The sequence below is a fragment of the Ammospiza nelsoni genome, chromosome 6 (genome assembly GCF_027579445.1).
Source record: "Ammospiza nelsoni isolate bAmmNel1 chromosome 6, bAmmNel1.pri, whole genome shotgun sequence".
Lineage (NCBI taxonomy): Eukaryota > Metazoa > Chordata > Aves > Passeriformes > Passerellidae > Ammospiza > Ammospiza nelsoni.
In genome coordinates, this window is record NC_080638.1 from 24,807,243 (window position 1) to 24,829,891 (window position 22,649).

The 22,649-nt window shown below is 47.5% G+C and overlaps 1 protein-coding gene across 3 annotated transcripts in view; it reads left to right on the plus strand.

Annotated features, from left to right (window-relative positions):
* Positions 1-650: 650 nt before the first annotated feature.
* PRDM11 (PR/SET domain 11) overlaps positions 651-22,649 on the plus strand; it is a 48,317-nt gene continuing 26,318 nt past the window's right edge. For 2 of the 3 annotated variants that reach the window (XM_059473893.1, XM_059473895.1), the window contains exons 1-5: positions 651-854; positions 17,891-18,009; positions 18,384-18,487; positions 19,364-19,626; positions 20,422-20,489. In XM_059473893.1, the coding sequence (XP_059329876.1) occupies positions 17,894-18,009; positions 18,384-18,487; positions 19,364-19,626; positions 20,422-20,489 (551 nt within the window). In that variant the 5' untranslated portion in view covers positions 651-854; positions 17,891-17,893. Of the gene's footprint in view, positions 855-17,890; positions 18,010-18,383; positions 18,488-19,363; positions 19,627-20,421; positions 20,490-22,266; positions 22,331-22,649 lie in introns of those variants that run through there. The other variant, XM_059473894.1, reaches the window with a different exon arrangement.

A 22,649-nucleotide genomic window follows, 5' to 3' on the forward strand; every position in this document is an offset into this window, starting at 1 on the left:
GGCCGCGGCCGGCGGGGGAGCCCCGGGGCACGGCCGCGGGCGGGGGTCACGTCTGGCCGCCGTGCCCCGGAGGTGGGCGGCCCCGAGGGCGCGGGCGGGCGGCCGGGTCCCCCTCCGCGGGGCGCCGCGGCGGCTGCCGGGCGGCGGCAGGTGGTGGCCGCGGCAGCGCCCGGGGGTAGCCCGGCGGCTCCGCCGGGACGGGCCCCCTCGGTCGGCGACTCCCCCCGCGCGGTGCCCGCGGGCCGACCGGGCGGGTTTTGTCCTCCAGAGCCCCCCCGAGCCCCCGGCCGGCCGCGGGCGCTGATCGCCGGCGGCTCCGCGCGGAACTCGCAGGCTCCAGAGCAGGAGGTGGGAACCGCGGGCGGTTTGGGCTTGCTCGGCTTCTTCTGCGTTTGTTTTTTGGTGCTTTTTCCCCCCCAAGCTGCATGCGGCTTTGGGGGTTTGTTTTTTGTTATTTTTTCCCCTCCTCTTTTCCCACCGCGGGTATTTGGAAGGAAAGCGGGAATGCCGCGGCCCCGGGAGAGCCTCGGCGGGCCGGGCCGGGCCGGGCCGGGCGGGCCGGCGGCGCCTCCCCCCGGTTCGGGGGGTCCCCGGGCTCGGCCCCCGAACGCCCCTCTCTTCCGTTCTCCATGTCATTTCCTGTGCTAATAAGATGGTGGTCACGGCCGGGAGGGAGGGAGCCGCCGCTGCCGCCTCCGCCGAGCCCGGCCCGGCCCCGGGACCCGTCCTCGCCTGGGACTAGCCAGCGGGGCCGGCGGGGTGGGAGGGCGCAGCCAGCCGGGCTCCCCCCGCCCCTCCCGGGCGGAGCGGGCCCCCCGACGCCGAGGCGGGCTCCCCGCGCCCGCAGTGCCGAGGTGAGTCAGCCTCGCTGGTAGCCAAGGTGGCCACGAAAATGGCTGCGGAGCGCGGGGGGAAACCCGTCCCAGCCCGGGGGGGGGGGGGGGGGGAGGTCCGGCCGAGGTGGGGCGGCGGCGAAGACCCGCGGGCACAGGTATCGCCCCCCCCCTTCCCCGCCCGCCCCGCTTTTCCCCCCTCGGGGCGGGCTGCGCGGGGCCCGGCCCGTCCCCGCCGCTCCCGCCGCGCCGCTCCCGCCCGCGCCGCGGCTGCGCCCGCCCGGCCCCCCCCGCCCCGCCCGGCCCCCCCGCCCCGCCCGCGGCCGCCAGCGGGGCCGCGACTGACGCAGCCGGCGGCCAATGGGCGGCGGGGGCGGGCGGGCGCGCGCCACATTGGAACGCGGGGGCGGGGCGCTCCCGGGCGGCGGCGGCGGCCGCGGGACACGGGCACCCCAACCCCGGGGACACGGGCACCCCACCCCCGGGGACACGGGCACCCCCACCCCCGGGGACACGGGCACCCCCACCCCCGGGGACACGGGCACCCCAACCCCGGGGACACGGGCACCCCCCCTGCGGGACGCGGGCACACCCCGTGGGACACTGGCACGGCCCTTGTGGCATTGCTCGCGCCCCTTGCGCAGAGCTCGGGCAGAGCTGCCCTTGCACCTCTCAGCCGGGATGCTCTCTTAACTCGCGCTGAAAAACTCCAGATGCACCTTCTTGGGCCTTCTTCCCTCTGTGGGTTTGAGTTTTTTTTTAAAGTTACAGAATTTCTCAAGTTTCTTTGCAAATGGTGCTATAGCGCTTATATTTCAGAGGGAAATGGAAGATGCCTCCAGAGTCCCTTTTTCGGATCATTAAAAAAAAAAGAAAATCTGGCCTGTGGGCAAAACTGTTGGCTCACTGTTGCTTCCTCTTTTTCCTGTGATTAATGCCTCTCATTAGTGGGAGGAGAACTGGCAGAACCAGCTTAAAAAAACTCCAGCCTAACTGTAAGATAGGATTGTTTTCCAGCTCTGCAGGTGTGTGCAGCAGTTTGTTGAGCAGCAGAGGAGCCCCAGCCCGAAATATCCAGCAGCCCCTTGGATCCAGTCCTGCCAGCCTGGTTTAACTCCCTGTGAGACTGGCAGAGCATAGGGTCACTGCCTGGGTTGGGCTTCACACCCCCTAAATTTCCGTTTGTGTAATGACCCAGATTATAAGCAGTGAAAGTGGAAAGGGAAATAAGTCTCCTGACTTTCTAATGAATTGTGTATAAACTGCTTTTGCTTTTCAAGTGCAAGCTGCAGTCAGAAACAAAAGTATTGAGATGATCGGTGTTTGCTTTTTGCAAGGGGTGCTTTTGGACCAAGGAAGGAATAGTTTAGCACAGAGCTGAGTGGCATGGAGCTCTTGAAATACATGCAACCTGCAAAGAGCTCAAATGTTGATATGGCCAAGGACTGCCTTGGCAAAGGAGGGGTTGGCTGCTGGAACCACTCATGAGGGGCGATTTGAGGTAGCCATGGGAGATGCCAAAGTTTGGCTCTTGGCTAGATGCTGGATTGACTGATCTCACTGTGGCATGGAGCAGCAGTACTAGGACACGTTGTTTTTCTCTCCTGCCCAGGAGTCATGTCAAAGGCTGCTGCTCCTTCCAGCTGTTTGTGGAGCATGAAGGAGGTCCTGAGGCTCCTGACTCAGTGCTGGCTTTGGTGCAGACTTGGGTCTTGGGATACTGGGCTGTTGTTCCTCTGGCATATTTGTGGACCATGCATGAAGCATGGTGCATTCTAGTGCAGTTTGTGGGGGATTCTTATTGTGAGCCTTATTGCTCACTGATAGCAATTACTTCCATTTTTTTAACAAGTAAAGGTTATTGTGAGGATAGTACCTGATTTTAAATAATGAGGGCAAAAGCAAGGACTTCTTTAAAACCTGGTGTTTTATGAACTGATGCAAGGTCCATCTTACTGGGATGGGCTGGGGGCAGCTTTCTTCTCCTATTGCTTGCTGGAAAGTGATGGGACTGCTTGAAATTGGTAGGAGCGATGTAAAGGTTGTGAACACTGCATGAGGAGCCTGAAGCAGGAGGGCTCCTGCTCTGCAGCTGGCTGGCTTTGTGATCAGGGGGATACAGGCATTGTGGGGAGTGAAGTTGCCACTCTGAGTCAGGAATCAAAGTGTCTATATCAATGAGAAATACAACAAGCCCAGGCAAGAGAGGTGTTTGGTCGTTTTATGGATAGCGCCATGTACACTTTAAGTGTTTTTTTTTAAATATTCTTTTTTGTTTCTCATGCTGGTTAATTCCCAAATGGAGTGTGGGGTTTTAAGGTTGATTTTTTTTTCCCATGTCCATTTATGCAAGAGAAGTATATGCTTTTACCTAACTCTCTATTTTTAAAGTTGCTGTTAGCAGGGCCTGTCCCTTGGTGCTACTAAACCATTCCCAGAGTTCTTAAAATGCTGCCTAATATTTGTGACATTTTGGGGTAGCATATTTAAAATCATTACTGCCAATCCAGTGGTGTTGGGTGTGAAGATTTGCATGGAGAACATCCCAAAGAAAGAATGGTTTGCGTTTGTTTTTTTATTTGATAATGAAATAGTAATGGTATAGGTTAACTTGGGGACTTTCAGAACAAAGAGATAAGGTGCTAAAACTTGATCTGAAGACTGGACCAGTGAGAAGTAGTGACTGTTGTTTCCAGTAGAGTGAGTGCAGGTGGGAACTTCTGATGCTTCCTCTGCACTGGGAATATGTGTAACTGAGATCTGTGAGTTTCCTAAGTAAAGCAAAAACAAGAAAATACCACTTTTATTCTTCAGTTTGCATTGCAGCTTTCTGGCATTTTAATAAATCTGGAGTCAGCTGGATATGCATCAGGGTTTGCTTGATTGCATCAGTGCTGAGTTGTCTGATCTGTTCTCTCACCTGAGCACAGAGCCTTCAGGCCCCGGGGCTGGGAGCTTGAGGCACAGGCATAGCCAGTGAAGGGCAGTCAGCACATGCAGTGTCCTCTGGCATTGATTTCCTGCTGGCCTGCAAGTGGGCAGCCCTGCTGTGGGATGCTGGCTTTACTGCTTCACGTTCACCCCTTGTCATGCTCGTGGCGTTTCCCATTGTAAGTGTGGCTGTACAGTGCTCCTGCCTGAGGCTTGCTCGCAGCGGGTGAAGTTTCTTGGAGCTGAGGCTTTAATTTCACAGGGTTTTCTGTTCTCCCTATGACCTCTTCTCTGCTACCAAAGGTGTTTTTAAATAAAGTCTCTAGAGAAATGTTCCTTCTAAACCTACACAGTAAAATGTGGCTTTTCAGGAATTCCTGCTAGTTAAACTTGTCTGTGCAAGTGGATTCCAGTAGCAAGTCCGACCACCCTAAGAAAAGCAGAGGACAAGGTGAGAGGTTCATGCAGTCCTGTATGGCATCTTAGGAAAGAAGATGAGGAAAAAGTGCTTTGGAAGGGGAAGACTTTTGCAGGTACAGGAGGCCAAAGAGCAATGGAAAATAGAGCAATCATGTGGCATATTTGAAAAGTAGAGGTAACCAAGGTGGATGGAAAGGAAACCTGGTGAGGGGAACAGGACAAGTATCCCATTCTGGAGAAGTTTTTCTTTTTAATGCCCACCACATGAGGGACAATACTGATCGAAAAGTCGGGGAGAATTGAGAGTAAAAAAGCAGAGATGAAGGGGAACATTTTGACTTGGCAACTAGAAAGACATTTTCCATTTGGTTTTTTAGATGTCTGGTCACTGTCCTCTGCACCTAGGCTTTGAAGTTCAGCTAGAATTGAAAGTGGTGGTACTAGCACAGGCATTTTTCCAACTTCCATCCCAAGCTCTTCACATAATTGCAAGAACATATGTTTTTGCAGAGACAGTCAAACAATTCAAAATATTGACACTTAAAGCTTTGCTGTTGTGTTTCTTGGTCATGGCTCCATTTGTGGGGGCAGGATAATTGTATCCTTCAGAGCTGTTGCTGAAAGGGCACTTCTCTCTGCAAGACTGGGAGGCAGTACTCAGGCTCAGGACAGTTCCTCTGCAGTCAGAAGGTAAAAGCATTATAGATATAATTTAGGGTTTAAGCTGCAGAAACTGGCAGCCTCCAGCAGTCAATCAGTAATGTGTACTGCAGAACTGTTCAATGCAGTCCCTCGCTCATGGACAGCCATCAGTAAGGGGCCCATCAGAAGGGTCTGTCATAAGCCACGTTGTCCAAATTGAGCATGCTCTGATAAATGGATTCCTTTCTCTAGCCCCTTTCTTCTCCCTTCCTCAGACTTTGGCTTTTCAGCAAGGCTGGTTTTCCTTCGCCTGTAGTGACTTGTCCCAGAGGAGCGGCTGCTGTTCCAAAGCCTTGGCATCAAGCCCTGCTGGGGCTGCCACTCCCAGCACTTGCCTTGCTGCCTGTGCTGCTGTCAACTGGGGCTGGTTTCTGCCCGTGGAAACCTGGCTGTGGGTAGTGGGCGAGATGTATAAGGACAGAGTGGTAAAAGTTCACGGGAGGTGATGTGGGGGATTAACTCACGGAGCAGCTCTAGGGTTGCTGTAATTAGCTTCCCTGAGAGCCAGAAGTGCTCCTGCCTTGCGCAGTGGGAGCTGAAGCACTGAGCATCCTGTGCTGGTCCCCCAGCCAGGTCATCTCTGTGGGCTACAGGCACTGGTTCCAGGCTCCTGACTATGGATCAGGGCGTCTAGGACACACAACTCCAGTGGTCCTCCACTAACACCCTTTCAGAGTGTTTCAGAGTGTTGAAGGCTGCTGATTGGAGCTGGTATTGGTCAGGACGATCAGTCATTTGCAGGCTGATAATCAATATGAAATATTTTCTAGTGCTTTCCTCTTTTAGTACAATGAAGCTTTATTTTGAAAATGTATCATATAAACTGCATCATAGTATTCTGGGTGGAGTTAAATGTGTACCTTCAACTGCAGACTTGAAACTAAGTGTTCACAGCATCTTCCTTGAAAGACATCCTAAGTTTGACCCAGTATGTTCCTCTTTACACCTTTCATTTGTATAAACCTTGATTTCCTCATGTCTGTGTATATCAAGGGGATTTGCTGTTTGGGTTTTTTTAATTTGTTTTCTTCTGATGCTGCTGGAGTACTTCATGTGGTCTGCTCTTTCTTTGACTTGGAGATTCCTTGTTTGGAAATGCTAATGAGAACGCTAAATACACCACAGTTTGCAGAGTACAGTCCTCTTATCAATTCAGGGGAAATTATTGAAAACACTTGGAAAACTGACTGAGGAAAAAATCCATACTGATGACACAGAAGCATGCTTTTATGAGCAATAAAATATATTCTGTAGTTGTCATGTTTCACACCTAGGCTTGCCGATTATCTTTTCCAAGATCAAATTAGTTCAATCAGCTTTTGAAGACTAGAAGCTTTTAAATTACTACTTTTCTCTTCCCTTTGTGATTGTAAAGACAACATTATTATGAATGGTATGTTTGTAAGTTGCTTTTTTCCTAGAAAATTCTACCACATGTCACCAGCGGGGCCGGCTGCTGTGTGGGTGTAGAGGTGCCTGACCCTCACCGCAAAGTCCCAGCAGCTAATGCTGCATTGCTTTCTAAAGGTGGTAGCTCCAGAACAGAGACAGATGCCAGTGTGTCCTCTCTAGCTGTGGTGGAGTTAACTAGTGATTGGCTGGGTGTTTTTATTATCCAGCTCTCATTACTAGTCAGGTGTTGAGATGTTTCTTTTGAATTCTTCTAGGATAGTTGGTGAATGTTTGTAGTCCCTTAGTGACTTGCACATGGGAAGTCATTCTGACATGCTCCCTCTGCTTTTTGGACTGGATTTGAATGAGTTCTTGGGCTCTTTCTGTGCTTCTGCTGATCAGTGTTTTAAAAATGTCTGTAGTGTAAAGGACCAGATATTTCTGTGCAACCCAGTACCTTTATGTAGAAGACTGCACGTATAGACCAGAAGTGCTTGGCCCCTGCTGAAATGTTTTTCTGGTTAGCTGTGTTAGGATATACACGGTCTGAACACCCCTCTCTCTGTATGGAAGGGAATGTGCAGATCAAATTGTGGTGGTGGTGAATTCAGCACACGGATATCTGGTTTCTTGGCAGATCTGACACTGGGAGTATCTGGCCTGCTGCCTGCCCCAAGGAAAAGGGGGTCGGTGTGACCCATGCTCAACCACTGCTCATCCAAGCCATGTAACATGAGTCCCTAACCTGTAGACAGATTTACCAGCTCTGAATAATGTCTGTTGTGCTGTGAGATCTTATCTTCCTAATGGCCTGCAAGAGGGTACAAATGAGGAGAAATAAATACTGCTCTTGCTTTTGCTTCCTCTGCATTTTGTGGAACAGTTGATGTGTTCTCATTTTGCCTGCTGTGTTTGTTAGTGCTTTTAAAGGACTGAGCTAGTTGGTCAGAATTTTGGGAACGAGTGAAAGTAAGATCTCCTCCTACCTTTTCATTTTCTCCCACATACTCTTTCCCTGTTTGCTGAACAAGTAAAAAGAAAGGAGCTGCCTGTTGTGTCCTGAAGTCTAAATAGAGTGAAACCACTGTAACAAGCAGAGAGGAACTGTCCTGTAACATCCTTTCACAGAAACAGGCACCAACTAGACAAATGGTGCCAAAGCAGCATTTTAGCTTTATTTTACATCTGTACTCATAGGTCCCAATGGAATGGGGATTCCCCTGCACCTGAAGCTGCCTGCCTAGAGGTATTGGTGCTCCAGAAGCTTTACAATTTCACCTTTGATTCCTGAAGCTTTTGAGTTGGGTGGTGAGAGGGGGCATTGTCCAATAACCAGCTGCCTTCTGGAAGTCCAGATGTCTCTTGTAGGAGTGGAAGTTTCTCATCAGCCTTTGGGGTAAAGAGCTTTGTGTTGTGATTTGTAAGTAACAGTATGCTCAAGAAACTTTCTGTCATGTGACTGTATCAAGAGTGAAATCGTGTTTTGTGATTCCTGACAGAGTTTAGCAGCAGTCTTATAAAAAAACACTGGTGTATGTAAAGGCAGACCAGCACTTGGTTGTTGTTGCTGAGTGGGTTGTTGGTTTTGTGCAGGAAAAAGGAGCTCTGGCAAAATGCGCTGAATTTTCTGAGTTGCTGGGGCAGTTCGATTTTAGTGGATAGCTTGGCCATGGCTCATAGACGTGTGCACAAGCCTGTTCATCCATTTGGTCTTCTGACACCACTAAACATTCACCAGTGGAAGAAAGAGACAGCATACTGCAGGCAATCTTTCTTTCTAAAAGAAAGGAAAAGCTGGAACTTCTGGAAAAGTGTTGAGTGAAAGGCCATCTTGTTAGAAGATGGATGTGCTTTCAGAGGGGCTAATTTTGACACTAAGGAAATAGATGTAGAGCTGATTGCTGGCCAGGTGCCAGTGACTGAAGGGCAACAGAGGCTGAAATGCCAGGTAGTGCTGGCACTTCAGCCCATGACGGTTGGGTTGCATGAATTATCCCTCTGCCTTCCAGCTAATTTTATCCTGTTGATTTTTCATGAATCATTTCCCATCTCTGTGGGTTAGAAATTAAAGTGGAAGTTTGCTAGCCAGAATAGCCACATCTGCTATTTAGAAACAAATGTCTGGGGTTTGTTTCCTGCCCACCCCCACACCTTCCCTTTCCCTTTTTACCTCCATCATTGTTGAAATACATGAATCACTACTGTTGCTCATCTACAACAATTTTTAGGCTGACCAGCCTGCACAGGTGCAGGGGTCTTCTGGGTGCATGTAACCTCCCTGTGGGCGATGGGGTGGCAGGCTCAGTGCTATGTGGCAGGGTCCCAGGTGCACAGTGATGCTGGCTGGTCCTCACCAGGGCATTTTGAATTTCCTACATGTGCTTTATAAAACATTAAAGACACTCCAGTGTCTTTTCCTTCTCCCAGCCCAGCAGAAGAGCAGGAGTGTGAGAGTGGCCCAGCCTGTTATGTCCCTACCAAACACTTCCTCTCTCCAGCTTTTCTGTCTGTCCGTGAATGGGCAGTAAATTCACATCTCTGCTTCCCTTTGTTGAACTGTGTGCCCTTGAGTGACAGCTGGGCCAGCAGCAAGGGAAGGATAAGTTCATTATTCAGAAGTTGAGGGCTACAAGTCAGAATCCAGGGACCCTCATGGGAGTTGCGTAGCATGGGGTCCTGTTGGTGAGCAGTTTTGCTGGCAGCTGTGCTAAGGATAAAAGCACATTCCCTTGAAGTATAGTGAGTACTAGATGAGTGAGAGGAGGTTTCTAGCTTGCTCATGTTCACTTCTAATCAGTCTTGGTGGATCGCAGCAAATACAGGAGACTGAATGAGTGATTGTGTTGGGACAGTTTTGAAAATTGCCAAGTGGATGGCCTGGGAAAATAAAAGCTGGGTAGCATGACACCAATCCTGGGAAAATATAAAGTTATTCATGCCTGAAAATTGTTGTCAGGGAAAGTGTTTTGTACTTCTTAAAACGGCTTGATTTTGTTCTTGGAGAAGTTTACTGTTGGTTTAAAGACATGTCTCTATATGTGATATATATAATTACATGTAAAAGGCAGCTAATTCAGTGTGTGAGAACCCAATTAATATCCAATGCCAGAGAATATCAATAAAATATATGTGGCTTAGGAAGTGAAGTTAGTGACTGACAGAGAACCAGCATACAATAAATAAGCTAAAGTGGCAGTATAAAGAGTAAGGGGGATGAAGGATACTATAAGCTGAAGGACAGTACTAGCGCACTAATAAATCAACTGTTTGAGAATTGACTTTAAGATGAATGTAGAAAATACCTTCTCAACATCAAAAGATCGTGGTTCTGGCATTGCCAGCTTAGATGAGGGGAGCAAATAATCCAGCTATTTTAAGCTAGAGCTTGATCATTTTACAGAAGAGTCTCTGCAATATGATATGAGGAGGCTGTGTTTTCAAAGAAGTAGAGTTGATGACCGTTCTCTTCAGATAAGGGGAAGGGAGAAGCCAGTTCTGCCTGACACTTACTCAGTGATGCAGAAGACATGACTCATCACTGGCAAACTGGGTAGATGAAACATGTTTGGTGAATTGTAGCTGTTGATAGGGGCAGGACAGTGTAACACAGTTTGTTTGGTAAATGAGATTATTGAAACCAAGTCATTTTCACACAGACAAGTGGAGATTTATGAACCTGAAAAGGCATGTCCTGAACGTGATCTGTGAAGGGAGGCTGTGTCCTGAGCAGTCCCATGTGAGAGCGTGGGGATCAGAATGGGCAGGCAGCCCTGGGGAGCTTTCTGTGCCAGGTCCTAGCGGGAAAAGACAGCCATGATTTCAGACACAAGCAGGGTTTAAATGAATTAGGGCAAGGAGGTAGTTTTACATCTGTAAACTTTATATTTACTTCAGAATCAGTATTACATCAGCGTGGCTTTCTAGTGCCAGCATCTTGAAGTAATACAGAGAAAATTGGAAGAGTTACACAGAGGAATGATACAAATTGTTGGAAAGCTGAGAAGATACTGCATGGCTACATATCTAGGGCTCAGCTCTGTATGTGGTTTTATTCAGTCCTTATCACTATTGCTATCCAAACACCTTTCAGTAGTGCCTTAAGGAAGAAGGCTCACAGCTGCCACTTAGTTGTACTCTTATTCTGTCCTTAGGGAGAAAAATGGTAGAATAACATCTACTTTTAGTACTGGGGCTTTGTGTCTGTTTGTTTTAACTTTATAAATGTAGGTATATATTTATGTTGAAGCCAGAGGCAAAGAAGTGCGACTGGTGGTTCTGACCAAAGATGGTGAAGTTTATTACAGCCATTAACCTGGGAAGCAATTCTTTCCAGTTGCTCAAAGCAGTGTCCCAGCATGCTGGGTATTTCACCCTTTCCCATCAGGTTCCAGGGCCCTTTGGAAGAACTCTTGCCTGGTGCCCAGAACTAACAAGAATCACATATGACTTGTCTGTGATGAGGATTAAAAACTGAGATAAACTCATGGAACGTTGGCTTCTCTTCCTCTTGCTAGTCTCAGATGGAGATTTTGTCCTTTTTGAGGGCTAAAAGGAAAGGAGTGGGACATAAGGGGTGTCAGTCAGATTGTCGTAATTCTCATTTCTATCCTGAAACTGTGATTCTGTGAGATCCTGAGTACAGGAAAAATGAGGTGTTTCCATGTATTTTAAAAATGCAAGTCACTTATGTATTATTTCAACTGCAGTGACTACCTGCCTTGGTTCTGTGGCGTGTTGCACTGTTTCAGAGGCTTTTAGGCTTCATGGGGGCTTTACATTGTCAGCATCCTGCTTGTTTGAGTCTTTACTCAATACTTAACATGGAGAAGTTGCATCAAGTTATACCTGCTTTGCATCGGCTGTGCTGATCCATGGCAGTGCATGGACCAGCACATGAATCCTTTTCTTACTCTCTCTGAGATCAACAAAGGGCAAATGCTCTGAGACCACAACACAGAATTTTGTGACAAATCTTGTAAAGTATTTATCAGTATGTTCCATCTTCACTAGAAGCCATCATAAAACAAACTTAAGATTGGTTCAGAGGTTATTTCAGAGCTTTTCTGTCTTTTTCCCCCTCTGAAATACGTCTGTCATGAAGCAGATCATGGAAGGTTTTGATAACGTTTTGCCAATGAATCATGTAAGAGTGACAGTGTGAACTCATCTCACATCCATTAGAGACTACAGGAGGAGTTCCAGGTTGGCAAACCAGAATTTCCCTCTTCCCAACTTATCTGCAGCGAGGAGGGCTGTGGGAATTTGGTGTTGTGGCACCCCATTCTGTTTGTCATGTCAGTTGCTGGTCTTGGGCAAGTTAGAACCAGCGGAAACTCTCAGCCATCCCTGCTGTATAACAGGTTTAGGTTTCGTTGTTTTGAAGCTTACTCTCCAACCTTCTTCAGAAAGCTGTAGAAAAACTGGTGGCGTTTGCAGGTATCTATCTTGTAGTCCTGACCTCCTTCAAGTGTTTTCAGAATCTGAAACTCAAACAAAATATTTCATACTTCTGGTAAATTTATGGCTTCTGAGTGTAGTGGAGTAATTGACAATGAGTTAAACAAGTCCTGGTCACAGTCCATGGCTGCTCAAATCCTACATCATGTGTGACCTATAACTTTCACTAATTGGGTGTGAATTTGTGACTGCTTCAGCTTGTTGTCAGATGTGCTGGCTGCATTCAGTCTTGCTCTGTGGCCATCAGAGAAGAGCCCTGGCCTTGCAGCAGGCTGGCGGACAGGTCATGGGGTCTTGCCGTGCTGCCACAAACCTTTGCTGTGCCGGGGCACTGCTCCCCTGCACCCCCGGGTGGAGGACAGCCTCACCCACATAAATGTTATACTTTTGTGGGGAAAGTGCTGTGGCAACCATCTAGGCAAAACCAATTTTCCCAATAGAGCATTGGCTTTTATCTGTCTGTGGACAGTGGTCATCCTCTGAGCAAGCTGGTTGTCCCTCTTGCTTTGTGGGATCTTTGATCTTTCAGTTTGTGCTGGCTGTAAGCATGAACTGCATGGCCAACTGGTACTTCATAAAGTGACCTGAAGTGGTTGGCATGGCCGAGGACCTTGGTAAGGGCATTCACCTCCAGGAGAACGGTCAGCCTGGGTCTTCTGTGGCTGTGCGGGGGGCAGCTCAGAGCCTTGAATGCTGCGCTTTATTCCCTGTTCTCAGCTTGTCAGTAGCTGACTGTTCTGGTTTACTATTTCTGGTAATAATATGCAGCTGTAGAAAAAGCATACAAACTCATGTCCATTTTTCACCGTGGGCCTTTAAAATGTGGTATGAGCTATGCAAGATCTGCCTTAAAAGAAGAGGGGATGACCTCCAGAAGGTCAGCAGTGAGAAGCTGAGTGAAGGAGCTGTGTGCTGAGGAGGGGATGGATTCCTATATGGCTGTTTCACATGAAAGAATGTCCCAGTCTGGGAAACCTGCCAGTAAAATGTAAAATTAAAGCTCTGTTTTGGAGGCTGATCCATGCAGATAAGAGCCTGTGACTGTTAACTAATAACTACAAGAGTGGCAGTGATAAAGGCATCCTACTTGAGGACAGGAATTCACAGATTTGTTCATGCTTAACCCCATTTAGAGGTTTTGTCCTGCATTGGAGATTAATAGCTCAGATGTTCTTGTGTTTTCTACTTCCCTGATTTTGAGCAATATGGCAGAGCCACTGGAGATCTTAATGTGTGTCATCCAGAAACGTGCCTGCTTTGTAAAGAAAACAGGAGGGGTTATGTGGCACTGCCTGTGAACCCAGGGATGATCCAGGGATGCCTCTTGGGATTTGTAGCAGTCACAATGGTGTCCTGAATTTGCCAAGAACCACTGTGCACAACTGCCTTTGCTATCCAAAGCACTTGATGTTGTGTGCAGACAGCACCTGGATCATCACAGCATCTCTCTGACCAGGGATTGGCCTTGCTGACGTGCTGCTAGGACGTTGCAGTAGGCTGTGTGCCCACTGAACATTGGCAAGGCTAAATGTCCTGGTAGGCACAGAGACATGCACAGGTGAGGCCAAGTACGCCCTGGGAATACCCTCAGCCGTAACCAAGGAGCTGCTGTTCTTATGCTTACATGGCGCTTCTCCTCATCATCTGAAATCTTCAGAGGCTCTTCATATTTAGGTGCTAGAACAAACACAGTTGTAAAAAATGCCAAGAAAACCGCAAAACAATGAAGTGGAGGGAGTGAAAACTGCAGAATGTGTACTAGACTCTTATAGCTGTAGAAAGCTAAAGGAGGTGGAGAAATGACAATAAAGAGAAACTAATGAGCAGTGAAATTGAGAAAAATTAAACACCACTTTGAATACATCAGAAGCTAAGAGTCCTAAAAGCACGGTCATTTGCTGAGGTCTGGAACTGGAGAAATGTCATATTTTTTTTCCTGGAAGAAAAGCTAGAAGGTGTTACCAGTTACAGCAGCAGTGTAATGCTCTGTGTTGTAGCAGTAGCTTGGGAAATTAGCAAATAGCAGCTACTACAGCAGTACATTTTAAAGTTTGCTATTCTGGCTTGCTTGCGTCCAGGGGTTTTAAAAGGCCTGGCTGAGCAGTGCTCTCTGAGCCATGAATGCTAATTTAAAAATAAATTAAAAAAATAAATAAAAGCATGTATAATGAGTTAGACTTAAAAAAAATGTTGTGTGTTACTCATAAGCAAGTAGGCCAATGTTAAGTTTAACTGGGCAAATTAAACTAGGCTACCTGCAGTCTGATGTTTGCTTCCAGAAAATAACATAACAGCTGATATAGATCAGATTGGTCGTGAGTTAAGGGGCATTAATTATAATAGTCAGTCTGTACAGGTTTTTTTTTTTTTTAGTAGTTCTTTTCTAATGTAATATGATCTTCTGGTGTTGCTATAATTTTACTAAAGGTAAAACTGTTAGTAAGTCTGGCATGTTTAATGCACTGAATTGTGCAACAAGTCACGGGAATAAATAGGTGGGATGATTCATTGTGTCACACACGCACTGGAGTGAGTCCAGAGGAGGGAGGGCCATGAAGATGATCAGAGGGCTGGAGCACCTCTCCTGTGAAGACAGGCTTAGAGACGTAGGATTGTTCAGCCTGGAGCAGAGAAGGCTCCAGGGAGACCTGATTGCTGCCTTTCAGTACTTGAAGGAAACTTTTAAGAAAGCTAGGGACAGACTAACTGGGTTTGTGGCAGTAGTACAAGGGGGAATGGAATGGCTTTAAACTGAAAGAGGGTAGATTTAGATTAGATATTAGAAAAAATTTATTTACTGTCAGGGTGTTGTGGCACTGGAACGCAGAGGAGCTGTGGCTGGCCCATCCCTGGAAATGTTCAAGGCCAAATTGGATGATACTTTGAGCAGCTTGGTCTAATGGAGGCTGCCTCTGCAGTGGTATTGGAACTAGATGGTCTTTAAGGTCCCCTTCAACCCAAGCCATTCTGTGATTCAATACGTAAAAGGAAACCTGACTAAATAAAGGGTCACAGTGTGACAACAAAAGGAGCCCCATTGCTGTAGTGTGGTAGTCTCAGCTGAGAATTTTTGGGTTTTTGGCTCAATGCTAATCAAGAGGCAGCAATCAGTCTCTTCTCCCTATTAACAAGTGATAGGAAGAGAGGAGATGCCTCCAGGTTGCACCAGGGTAAGTTTAGATTGGAAATTACAAAAGAGTTATCAAGTGTTAAAACAAATTACCCAGAGAAGTAGTTGAGTCCCCAACTCTTGGAGTTATTTAAAAGACATGTAGCTATGGCACTTAGAGATATGGTTTAGTGGTGGACTTGGCAGTGCTAAGTTTATGGTTGGACTTTATGATTTTAAAGGTCATTTTCAGCCTAAATGATTCTGTGATTTAGTGGTGGACTTGGCAGAGCTAGATTTATGTTGGACATGATGATCTTAAAGGTCACTTGCAGCCTAAATGATTCTCTTGATTCTAAGATCGTTGGTGTCCTGGGAAAAAAAGCACAAAGTTAATTTGGATTGTGTTTGTGGGCAACATAAAATCTGAGCAAGTTTCAAGTAATGAAAAGAGGTGAGTTAGTAGTGAACTTCGGTTGTGCATATGTGCTGGGTGGGACAACAAGGTGTGGTGTGACACTCTTAAAGCAGTCACCTACACTCAGAGCATGTGGGGGGGCTGGCAGGATGCATGGTGGCCTGGGAGCTCCTGCAGGAGCAAGGGCTCTTGCAGCAGCATGGTGGTTCGCTGAAAACAGAACCCCAGCTGGGCATGGTGACCAGAAAGTAAATGCAGCACTTGGACAAGAACACGGCAATCCTGAGCAGGGGCAGGGAGGGCGTTATCTCAGTGCAAGGTGCTGCTCCTGCCAGTGTGCTGCGCAGGAATGTTGCTGATAAGTAGGAGGGAGTCCAGGGAGGACCAGGAGAGGGGCAGGCTGCATAATGTGCTATACAGTAAAACACAGAGCTTCATGTGTGAAGTAAACACAGTGTTTCTTTCTTCTTTTTTCCCCTTTATTTGGAGCTATGCAGTATTTTAACCAGAGCTGAAGGAAGCAAGGTGACCTTCTTGGCAGGAGGTCAGACTGTATCATCACAGGGTTTTTCTCACTCTGTAAGACTCCATGGGGCAAGAGTGGGAAAGGAAAAGTCATTTTATCTTCAGAAACAAATATACACATCTCTTCCTACGGAATGATTGGGGGATATGGGTGTTTCAACTTGAGGTGTCCTGTCTGCCAGGCTTCCAACACAGGTGGTTGTTCTGACTGAGAGCATCTGCCCCACAGGCAGCATCCACCTTTCCTGTGACAGTGCCAGCCCCACAGCTAACCAGCTCTGAGGCAACACCTATCTCTTCTTGTCTTTTAACGTTTTCCTGCTCCCCAAGATTTCTTCCTCTTCAGCTGCTTTACTGCAGACTTTGCAGAAAAGACTTTTTCTTCTCTGAGAAGGCCAGGTAGGCCCTGATTGCAGCACTTGCTGGTAAATGGGTACAGGATTGCAGAGCTTTCCTCTTGCTCCAGAGAGCGCAGACAAGGGACTCAGCCTGCCAAAATAATGAGCCCTTCTTTGGCGTTACTATCGCTTTCCTTCTGAATGGCTGTGGTAATTCTGAAAGAAAATCTGTCTTGTTTTGGACGTCCTGTAAAGGCTTAAAAGTGCATGTGTTTGCCTGTGTCTAGTTGTACTTATGCTGGGGCTTTGCTTTCAGACCACTGTATGAGTATTAAGTAACACTCCTTGATAAAGGCTTGATAAATGTCTTTCAGGCTGCACATTGGCATGTGAGAAGTTTGATTGGAAAAATGAATCGTTTGTCCCTTGGCGCAAAGCAGAGCCAGAGAGGTTGGGAATGGCATTCCTTCTTGTGGTAAATAGGGCAGAAATGCAGACCAGACTTCTATGGTGTTCAGGCCCATACAAGCATGTGTGGAATAAGAAAAATTCCTGTCTTCAGGGGTTTGTGAACATGAATTTAGAAATTCCCTGAACCAAGCCATGATGGGGGTGGGCTCTTCCACCAGATTCCCTGACGGAAGTGATCTGATGAGCTGTGGAGGCCCCTCTGTCAGCACTGCAAGTATGCAGCATAACAGAGCATGTCATTGGGCAGTGGACATGGAAGGGGCCATCGCAGGGGATTTTTGGGGAGCAACTGTGAAATCTGTCCAATCTGGAGTGGTACCTGAGAGCAGACAGTTTGTGTGCCTTAGAGGAAGTCTTAAGATGAATGCAAATGAAGAGATGAGCAGCACGCTAATTTATTCCTTTTCTCAAACTGAGATGCTCTTATGCTTAGTGGCCCTTCCAAAAATCTAAATCTATTTCAAATTATTATCACTTGGCATATGTATATTTTCTCTTCAGCACCACCCCACAATGGGAGGGGGAGGGGGAGGGAAGTGTTATTGTTTTGGAGCTTGCTGTCCTTAAACATTGTTAAGTGATTGATGATTCTGTGAAGTGTCTCCTGGCTCTTGTGTTGAGCAGAGGGAGAGGCATTTTCACTATGGCAGCCTTGCATGCCAGAAGGGTAGTGGTGGCTCAGCTCTGGCTGTTGTAAAGGAACATCACAAGCATGATTTGTGTAGTCTTGGTGGAGTCCTGAAGGGTGCTGTAGGCACTCTACCTGTTCCTCAGAGGTGTCCCAAGCACATAGAAAGCTCTGTCTGCAGGTGTGTAGTACAGTACATTCTGTTCTCAGAGGGAGACTGGCATATGTCAGGTCTGTAAGCAGATCCTGGTTCAGTGCCCCAATCTGCATTCCTCTTTCTTGTCCTTCTGCCCCCAAAGACTTGCTCTGAGGTAGTGGTGCTCCGTGTTCCCATAACATATCACACCCGTCACTCATAAATTCCATGTGTATTGGAAATCCCATGTGTGTTTTTAATGGGCTCTGTGAAGCATACTTCAGATTCTCCATGGCTCATGCTCTTCACCTGACCTGCAGGTGAACTGCTCTTCCCTCCCCAGTGCAGGAAGAGGTTTCCATGTGCATGTGTGGGTGCTGTGGTGTGTGATGGCAACTCTTGGTGCCAGGAGGGAGCCTGATCTACTGGCTGCATCCCGGCCTGGGGGAGAAGGCCGTGGTTCCTGGGGGAGCAAGGTTGTCATTTCTCAGCTGCTCATATTTCTACTCCCTTCCTTCATTCCTTTTCAGAACATGAGTGAGAACTTGAAGGACTGTTTGATCCAGACCCAGGCTTCCTTAGGGGAGATGGTGACGATAAAAACAGAGGCCTGCTCTCCACACCGGGACCAGGAGTATGGACAGCCTTGGTATGTGGCCGAGCTTTGGTCTGATGTGCTCTAACCCCTTCTCTCCACCTTCCAGCTTAAAGGTGGTTTTGAGTAATAGACTTGAGCTGCTTGAAGTTATTAAAGCTCTTCCTTATGACGTCTGCCTTTGGGTGTTTGACAGGGGTGGTTGCCTACTCATGTGCACCTACTGTAGCTGAAGCCATTTCCTGCTGTGGGCTTTAGCCTTAAGGATCTGATACAGCAGCTTTTGGCAGATTGGGTGGCAAGTTTAGTTATTTCTCTGCTACAGTGGTGGGACTGAAGGAGTTGGTCAGGCCCCATTGCTTCAGCTTCTCTCTGTTTGCAGTCCCAGTATCTTGCTAGGTTAACATCATCTGTCATTCCCTCCTCAGCTCTGGAAGGCCTGACCCACAGTCCATGGAGATGGAGCCCAAGAAACTGAAAGGGAAACGGGATGTAATCATGACCAAGAGCTTTCAGCAAGTGGATTTCTGGTGTAAGTGTCTTATGAGTGAGGGAAAAGAACCACTGCTGCTTGTGTAGACTTTGGTCTTCCCGTCAGTTAGGGGCAGGAAGCAGGGGGGGGAAAAAGCCAAGGGCAAATTTGCATTCTTTTCTGAAAAGACTGGCATGGTTGGTAGGTAAATTGTTGCACAGAAGCAGCTTATCCCTGAAGGGGCTAGGCAGAAGTAGGGAGGTAGGAGGAAACATGAAAGTTGCAAATGAAAATGCACATTGGAAAACCCTGAGAGTCTGGAAAACACAATGACTTGAATTCAGAAACTTCAGAGGGAGCATTGGGCAGATGACAACTGTTTCCCTCCTATTCTGGAAAGAAAACTGGTACCATTTATGTTGGCATACCTACAGATTATCAACTGGCAGACCTGCGTCTCTGTCTGGGGACGGGACAGTGCCTGGGATGCTGTCTCTCTCCCAAGCGCAGAATGAACGCTATATGATGAGGGTATTTGTTTTCAGGGATGCTTGTTTTAGCTGCCCTCTGGTGTGTGGGGAATCAAACCTTTTGGCTAGAGGACTTGCTGCTAAGCAGGGATGTGCAGGGAGCCCTCAGCCTCTGTCTCTGCAGGTGGTGATGGGCCTTTCCACGTGTGTTCAGCCATCAGTGGCAAATGCATGCAGGGCACCAGGGCTCAGGCAGGTGCAGGTGTTGGTATGGGAGGTGTGGGTTGGGGCAGAGCCTATGTTGAGAGGTATGGCAGAACAAGGGAGCAGCAGTGAAACATCTGTGTGTGTGTAGGCTGCAGTCTGGGGAGGGGGCTCAGCTGGGCCCAGGAGAGGACAGGGAGCTGTCCTGAGTGCTGTGCATCATGTCTGCCATACCTAACCCCTGTTTCCTTCACATCTGCAGTCTGTGAGTCCTGCCAGGAGTACTTTGTGGATGAATGTCCAAACCATGGCCCCCCGGTGTTCGTGTCTGACACGCCAGTGCCCGTTGGCATTCCGGACCGGGCAGCACTGACCATCCCGCCTGGAATGGAGGTGGTTAAAGAGCCCAGTGGGGAGAACGACGTGCGCTGTATGAACGAGGTGATCCCCAAAGGTCACATCTTTGGGCCCTATGAGGGACAGATCTCTAGCCAGGACAGGTCTGCAGGATTCTTCTCGTGGCTGGTGAGTGACAAGTTTCCCCAACTAAGTGACACCTCAGCCATGCAGTTCAGAGCTAGGGGAGTCACGGGCTTGTGGAGCCAAACCTTAGCTATCTTCCCCCTTCTCTGAAGGTCTTTCGCTGGCCACATGGGCACTACATCAGCATCGGCCTGCCATAAATATTAGCAGCTTAAGGGTATAGATAGATGATCTAGAGATGGCAGAGTTCTCTCATGGGCCCCTGGCACTCCCTCCCAGCCTGCCTGAGCTGAGGAGGTGTCCAAGAAGCCAGAAAAAAGATCCAGTCCATCAGGAACTGATCTACATGCAGATTCGAGCACCAAAACTCTTTTCCCCTCATACTACATGACTTGATTAGCATATGAGATAGAGAGATCACTGGATCAACTCATGTTAAATACGAGACTTGCAATGTAGGACTTAAGTTATTAATGGGAAAAATTGAGACCTGCTGATGTGAAATGCTCCTCACAATTTTCTGTCTGTAAAATAAATGTGTGTCTCAGCCCTGTCCCAAAAGGGAAGTTAGTATTTTTTATCCCAGGATTGTTAATGATTTTGTCAGCCACATCCATAGTTACAGATATTTGTACATAGAAAAATAGCTCTGTCAGTTCAGAGTAGCCTCTATGCACTCAGGTCAGCAGCCTGTAGTACTGGGATAGTGGAGATTCACATAATAGAGTTTCACACCATGACGCAAGGCTAGAACTGAAGCAGTGATTTGAGATTCATAGACCTTCTCCTGCCTGGACCAGCTCATTGATGTGCTGCATCCATTCTCTTGTTCCACAGATCGTTGATAAGAACAACCACTACAAATCCATTGATGGGACAGATGAAACCAAAGCAAACTGGATGAGGTGAGTCCAGTTCTCTTCTGCGTTCCCTTTTGGGACTCTGTCTTCCAGAGAGAGGTCATCAAATACTCCTTACTGTTTTGTGTGTTGGAATACCAAACCAAAATGTCACCTCATTTTGCAAATGGTATGCTTGTACTGTTTCAATATTTATTGTAATTAGTATCTTTGACATCAGATTCAAAGAAAGGGTGTGAAAAAAGACAAGAATGTGTATATGGAGGATTGCTATTTTCTGGAATGAGAATAAATGTTAAAGATGATCCTATTTATCCACTCTTACAAGCACTGATAGGTCTCACTCCATTTTTTTTACTCATTTTTTTCTGTTATGTTCAAGTATTTGCAAAATGCTTTGCATTGCCCCCGAGGTAACATTTGATTCTGTTTGGGTTTTTTTTCTTTTTGTCCCTACTCATTTGACAGATACTAAAAGAGGTGCTTTTTTTTTTTGCTTTCTTTCTGGGCCTCATTTGCAGCAGCTGTCGGTGCTGGCTGTGGGTTGGCAGTGCCAGCTGTCCTGTGCAAGGAGAAGGGCGAGCCGGGCGACTGGAGGCAGAGCTGAGGCGTGTGCTTGCGCTCCCTCTGCTGGCCCCGCGCCTCGGCAGAGCAGCCGGCAGCTGCAGCAGGGAGGGACCGTGTGTGGCCGTGGGGCAGCGTTTCTGGGGTCGGCACAAATCTGCACAACGTCGGTCACTGAGGCCTCGTACGTGTGGCGAGTCACCAGAACGGGGCATTGCTGTACGGTGAGGCCCGTCAGACCTGTGCTGCTTCTGTTGGGAGCTTTGGAAGCGGTTATTATCAGGAAGGCATTTCCTGCAAGAGTAAGGCAGCGTGGGATTACCTGGTTTGTTGGCCTGGGTGTCTAGGATGTTCAGTTGTCCCTCGTTTTGGGAATAAAAAGTGTGAAGTATAGGTAAATGCAAGATTGACCTGTCTGGTCCTATCTGGTTGCACCACTTTTGGCCATTTCAGTCTTCACATGGATAGCAGCTTTTCTGATATTTATCTTCATAAAGTTCAGCAAAGGATTTAATTTTTCTGTAAGGGTTCTAGCTGTTACAGTTGTTCACTGCTGGGTGAGATAAAATACTAGACCAGGGCTGAGGGTGGAGTCATCACTTCAAAAAGAAGCAGTGATACACTGAAGAGATACAGGTATGCAGACATATATCTCGAAGTAAAGTATGCAAAGTTCAAAAATCTGCATAGATTTGGATCTTTGTGATCTGCATGAGGGTGAAGCTGGGGAAAAACAGTCTTGGAAAGCAAAAATTCTATTATTCTATTATTCTTCTTCCTACTGCCATGAACATTAGTTTCATGTCTGGATTTAAATAGGCATTACTTGTGATGCTAACACCAAAGAGCAGGTTATTCTTGCCTAAACTTGTATTTGCTATGGTTCAGTCTCAGTATGAGTGTGGTCTGGGCCATTGTGTACGGCCTTGAAAGACATGGAGGTTATGGCTTTGTGGAAAGGGGATGTTTGTGACCCCTCATGGGAAGAGTGTATCAAAGGGTCTCTGCAGGCTATACCAGTCTTACTGACCTTCTAATTTTACTCTTGAAAGGTGCATATAACCAGTAGTATTATATAGTGTCTGACAGTTAAGTGGCAATGGGAGTCCTCAAAAAGCCTTGATTTTGTTTGTTAGCACCTTTTAGACTAAGGTGTGCTCAATATTCTGTGCTAGAACATCACCTGACACTGAGATCACATACAGAAACCACACTTGACTTCCAGGACGCTGTAGACAGCGCTCTTTTTGTTTTTCAGATGGTGCTCTTTGCTATCACTCACAGATGGAGTGCTTTGCAAAGCTGATCTACTCACCTGCTGGGTAGGTGGGTATGGCATTGGGAGGGCAGCTTGGGCTGACTCCTCTCTCTTCTTGTAGATCTGGCTATTGTTTCTGTTGTTTGAATACCACACCTGAGTCCATTTTCGTGTTGCCTGAGGACAATATATACACTGCAGCACTTGCTGGTTTAATTTCAAGTGCCTGTTTACCCAAGGCAATGGATGACAGGTAGGAAGGAGTAACAAGTGCAGCAGATGGCATGGCAATGGTAACATCCTCTTGCCCTTTCCCTCATCAGTTAGTTAGTCAAGAGAAACTCCTGACGCTGGGAGTGTGTTCTCCTAAGCTGGCTGCTGGC